The sequence below is a fragment of the Mus caroli genome, chromosome 12 (assembly GCF_900094665.2).
Source record: "Mus caroli chromosome 12, CAROLI_EIJ_v1.1, whole genome shotgun sequence".
In the NCBI taxonomy this organism is placed as follows: domain Eukaryota; kingdom Metazoa; phylum Chordata; class Mammalia; order Rodentia; family Muridae; genus Mus; species Mus caroli.
The window spans coordinates 17798922-17804839 of NC_034581.1; the positions used below are offsets into that span (position 1 = coordinate 17798922).

The 5918-nt window shown below is 42.3% G+C and overlaps 1 protein-coding gene across 1 annotated transcript in view; it reads right to left on the reverse strand.

The window, feature by feature from the left end:
- Adam17 (ADAM metallopeptidase domain 17) overlaps positions 1–5918 on the reverse strand; it is a 50200-nt gene that overhangs the window by 30301 nt on the left and 13981 nt on the right. Inside the window, exon 3 of the mRNA XM_021178582.2 lies at positions 540–670. Within this exon, the coding sequence (XP_021034241.1) occupies positions 540–670 (131 nt within the window). The remainder of the gene's footprint in view (positions 1–539; positions 671–5918) is intronic.

Sequence of the window (5918 nt, forward strand, 5' to 3'; positions counted from 1 at the left end):
CACTTTGTAGACCAGGCTGGCCTCGAACTCAGAAATCCGCCTGCCTCTGCCTCCCGAGTGCTGGGATTAAAGGCGTGCGCCACCACGCCCGGCTAGAATTTTCTTATACATCATAACTTTATGTATAAAAAAGACTGTAATTACATTAAAGCTAGAGACCTATGGATGGTCTGAACCTAAAAATGCCTTCAGACTTCATCAAGGAATTGACCCACTGATGAATTCACAACTGAGCAGGCTAACTACATGTGGGACCTCCTTGGAAAAGGTCTTGGTGGGCATGACTTTGAAGGACATGCCTTGTCCCTATGCCCTCTCTTCTCTCCACACTTCCTGGCCTGTGAGGTGAGCCACCTCCTCCATCATAGGACTCTGCCATGGTTCATCTCACCTCAGATCCAGAGCCTCATGAACCAAAACCTCACAAACCACGCACTGACGTAAATCCTCTCGCCTCTGTTTATGCCAGGCTTTCCATCATTGCAGAAAGTGACAAACACAACAGCCGGAAAGAATCACAGAACAGCTTCTGCACTCACCAACCACGTGACCACTGAAGAAGTCCTGCCACTTCACGCTGTACTCACTTTCTTCTTTCCCGTCCACCACCACAACTCTCAAGTTTTGTGAAAAGCGTTCGGTACTTGATGTCAAGTATAATTTAAAATGCCTGAGGAAAGAATGCACTCACAGTTTAATAACAGAAAATAGAGGCCTAATTTTCACTTCAATCTTTAAGATCTACAGGAGAGGAGATGAACAATAGCCACCCAAGTTATAACTCATCTCTTCTTTTTTTTTTTTAAAGATTTATTTATTTATTATTTATAAGTACACTGTAGCTGTCTTCAGACACACCAGAAGAGGGTGTCAGATCTCATTATGGATAGTTGTGAGCCACCATGTGGTTGCTGGAATTTGAACTCTGGACCTCTGGAAGAGCAGTCAGTGCTCTCAATCGTTGAGCCATTTCTCCAACCCAAACTCATCTTTTCTTTTTCAAGATTTATAACATGCACACTTTGTCAGCACACACACTAAATTTAGGGCGACACAGAGAAGACTGGCATGGCCTCTGCACGGTGGGTATGCAATCTGAAACATTTCATATTTTCTCTCAGGGAAAAAAAAAAGACTTATCCCACTACTCTATGTGTCTGTGTGTGGGCTGTGTCCACACGAATGAGTGCCCAGGGAGGCCAGAAGAGTGCGTTGGATCCCTTAAAGCCAGAGTCACAGGTAGTTGTGAGCTGTCCAACTTGGGTGCTGGGAAACTCCAGCCTCCTGCAAAAGCAGCAAGTACTCTAACCACCAAGTCACCTCTGCAGACCCACAGCAGCTAACACTCACATACAGCATTATTCTTCCCATAAAGACATGTGCCCTAGGAGGCAGCGGCAGGCGGATTTCTGAGTTTGAGGCCAGCCTGGTCTACACAGTGAGTTCCAGGACAGCCAGGGCTACACAGAGAGACCCTGTCTCAAAAAACAAAAACAAAAAGAGAGAGAGAGAGAGAGAGACAAGTGCCCTAATTGGTTTAGTTATAAAACCTTAGCAGAACTCATTTTAAAACAGTCTTTAAAGGAGGCATTGAGGCTGGCAAGATAGCTCATAAGTAAAAATGCCCGTTCCCAAGCATGACAACCTGAGTTCCATCTGTGGGACCTACAAAATTCCCTCAAGTTGTCCTCTGACCTCCATATGTATGCCATGGCACATGTGCCCACATATGTACACACATAAAGAAAAAGACACTAGGAATCGGGCCTCTGGTTGCTTGAGAGTCCACCCAACCATTTTTCTTGTAGCATCTGAGACCCACTTGAAAGGACTGACATAGGGACAGCTTGCAGCCAAGTCATTTCTTTTACAGCAAAGCTCTCTGGTGTCACCAAACATTCCCTGCCTCCATTCTGAAGACTGCTTGAGCTTCAGGCACCCGCTGTCTAATTTTTAAGGAGTAAGATTATTCCCTGCATTTCCCAAGTACTATATAATCTATTTTTGCAAAAAGTACTGCTACATTAAGTGATTCTGTGTATCCTAGTTTAAATAGTGCACTTTAAAAAAAACCAAAAAACAAACAAAAAAAAAAAACAAGCCGGGCGTGGTGGCGCACGCCTTTAATCCCAGCACTCGGGAGGCAGAGGCAGGCGGATTTCTGAGTTCGAGGCCAGCCTGGGCTACAGAGTGAGTTCCAGGACAGCCACGNCTACACAGAGAAACCCTGTCTCNAAAAACNAAAAAAAAANAAAAAAAAAAAAAATAAAAAAAACCAAACCTTCATATTCTGTATGGGGGCGGGGAGGGAGGAAGGGAGGGAGGGAGGGAGGGAGGGAGGAGGAGCAAGGTCGCTAACTGATGCTTGGGGAATGAGGGTAAAAGCTTCTGCATTGATCTGTCCTGGAAACTGATTAATAAGGAAACACATGTGAACAGCTGAAGGCTGAAGCCGGGTGTCCTGCTTATCTCAGAAATTCACTATGAAAGACTATGTTATATGCCATTAATTACATCTATCTGCTCTATTTATAGGCTCAGAAGTTACACACTCAGGTTACACAGATAGTAAACTGTAAAAGTCAACAGTGGTCTTGAGTGTTCAAAACCCAGGGATGTGTATTCCACCATTGCCAGCACTCCACCTGGTGTCCTATGGAAGAAGTCTGACGTCTGTGTACAGTGACTAAAATGCTGCTGCTGTGTTTATTTTAAAGTGCTCATGGTCATTTTTCCTCAATTAAAATCTACCTTGAAAAACAGTAATGCATAATTACTACTGGAGAAATAGACGCAAAGCTTCTAAATGCAGATGTTAAAATATATGCATTCCAGTTCTTTATATGGCTTAATACTTTAAAGCATGTTCATTCTAAAATAAAACTAGGGGTAGTGAGCCAGACTTTGTCAATATTAACAGAGACCTTTTAATGTGCCCACTAATACTGAAGCAAAGCAAGAAATGTTATTCATCTCAGCCATAGGAACAAATTTTGTCAGCTATGATGTTGAAAATATGAAATGTTACTTCCCTGTGGGTCTGCATAAATCTTTAAACTGCCAGGAAGAAATCCAGACTGGGACTGTCTCCAGAACAACAAGTATCTTTTTGTTTGTTTGTTTGTTTGTTTAGGGGGGGTGTTTGTTTGTTTGGGTTTTTTTGTTTGGTTGGTTGGTTGGGTTTTTTTTTGGTTTATCGAGACAGGGTTTCTCTGTGTAGCCCTGGCTGTCCTGGAACTCACTATGTAGACCAGGCTGGCCTCAAACTCAGAAATCCGCCTGCCTCTGCCTCCCGAGTGCTGGGATTAAAGGCGTGCACCACCACGCCCAGCTGAACAACAAGTATCTTAACTTTTTGAGCATACAAGGTAATTTTAGTTTTGCTTAGGTATTTTTGATGGTCAGAAAGAAACACAATACACCATTTCATAAACCCTTGGCTCGTTCGTTCCTCTGCTGTCCAGAGTCAGATCCTCCTACATCAGGCATTAACATTAATGTTCTTTCCGCTTTGCTCATAATGGAACTTTGAAAAGAAAAGCACCCCTATTACAAATGCCCTATTCAGTATTAAAGAGCCCCATGAGCTGGAATAGTGTCTCTAATGTTCTTCCTAGGAAAAGTCCCAGGAACTACATTCTGGGTTTTCTGCTGCTGTCAGGACTGGGGAGCCTGGCTCAGGGATAGAGCACTTGTCATGCCAATGTGAGGACCAATTTGTTTTTAAAAAGTGGCTGGTAACAACAACAACAACAACAAAAAAGCCGGGTGTGGTGGCTCACGCCTTTAATCCCAGCACAGAGGCAGAGGCAGGCAGATTCCTGAGTTCGAGGCCAGCCTGGTCAACAAAGTGAGTTCCAGGACAGCCAGGACTATACAGAGAAACCCTGTCTCTAAAAAAAAAAAAAAAAAAAAAAAAAAAGTGGTGAGGGCTGATGCCTCAGATTGCCTTTTGAGCTCATACACCCACATTCATACACATGAACACACACNGTTCGAGGCCAGCCTGGTCAACAAAGTGAGTTCCAGGACAGCCAGGACTATACAGAGAAACCCTGTCTCTAAAAAAAAAAAAAAAAAAAAAAAAAGTGGTGAGGGCTGATGCCTCAGATTGCCTTTTGAGCTCATACACCCACATTCATACACATGAACACACACAACTTTTATAAAAAGACAAATCTGTTATGTGATAAAAATAAAGTCCAAGTAATGGTAAAACTTGTGAATGTTTTTTACATTTTCTAATCTGAACTCTGAGTTTTATAAAACCTCCAGACAGGATGGCAATTAACCCCCTTGCAGCTTTTTCATTACTTTAGACGAGGCCTTTCTCAACAACAAGGAAACAAAATTCAGAAGGCAAACTTTAAATGAGTTTCCTTTTTCATGACGCTCCCTTCAGGACTCATGCCATGCTTTTCAGCCTTACAGCTACATCCAAATCTACTGCAGTCTGGCTTAAATTCTTTGGTCTTCCACTGCTATTTGAAAATAAGAATTTTAGCATGACAGTGGTGATGCATGCCTATAACCCCAGAGTGTAGCCCTGGCCGCCCTGGAATTCCCTGTGGAAACCATGATAACCCCACCTCACCCAGATCCTGCCTGCCTCTGCCTCTCAGTGCTGGGACTAAGAGTGCACCACAACGCAGAGCTTATGGTAACATTTTCTAATGTCATTTGTGAAACACAAGAGAAAAATGCACAGGCCCACAGAAGTATCTGCCCCATCACAGGTGAGGACTTCACAAGCCGCCTCAGATTGAGAGGAAACTCAATTTTCACATCTTGTTTTGTACCTCCTCTCTTGCTCCTACATACTAAACACATTTTACTGCATTTATTATTATGTGTATAAGTATGGGCATACAACAACCACAGTGTACATGTAGTAGGAGCTCAGGTTGTCCAATCTGTGCACAAACAGCTCTGTACTGTGGCCATACTATCTCATTTCTATGAGCCATAAGCATGTGCCTTCACATAAGAAACAACCATGAAGAGAATAGTGAGAATTAGAGATAAGCCATGGCAGTGCCTGGTAAACAATACACTCAATTTTGAGGTTGGGTGGAAGCTAGATAGTCAATATTACACTATTTGTAATCACTATTTTACTATCTGCATTTAAATTCTAAAAGTTATTAAAAATAATATTAATATGGCAACTAGAAAAAATACTATTAAAATTTCTTGCACAAAATATATATACCAACAACTGACCAAATCTTTTTTTTTTTTTTTAAGATTTATTTATTTATTTCATGCACGTGAGTACACTGTCGCTGCCTTCAGACACACTAGAAGAGGGCATCGGATTCCCTTCACAGATGATTGTGAGCCACCATGTAGTTGCTGGGAACAATGCTCTTAACCAGTGAGCCATCTTTCCTGCCCTGACCAATTTCTTAATGTCCTAAGCAATACTACAATTCAGTAGCTAAAAGGACAAACTCAAATAGAAAAAAAAAATGTTGAAAGCCTGTGAAAACAAGATTTATAGAAAACAAATGAAATGATGTTCAAACTCTGAGATATTTTCCTTTGGAAAAAATAAAAGTTATGTGCTGGTAAAAACCTAGCACTAGGCTGGGGACACAGCACAGCTGGCAGAGAGCCTGCCTAGCAGGACAAAGCCCTGGGCTCCCCAGTCCCACACAGAACCAGGTGCAGAGACACAGGCTTGTAATCCTAGTGCCTGGGAGGCACAAGATTTCTGCAAGTTAAAGAAATGGTAGACCAGTATGGTCTACACAGATAGTTTTAGCCCAGAGAGGGCTACACAGCAAGACTTGTCTCAAAAATAAATAAAAAGTCTGGTTAAATTTTTTTTTTTTTTTTTTTTTTTTTTGGTTTTTCGAGACAGGGTTTCTCTGTGTAGCCCTGGCTGTCCTGGCACTCACTTTGTAGACCAGGCT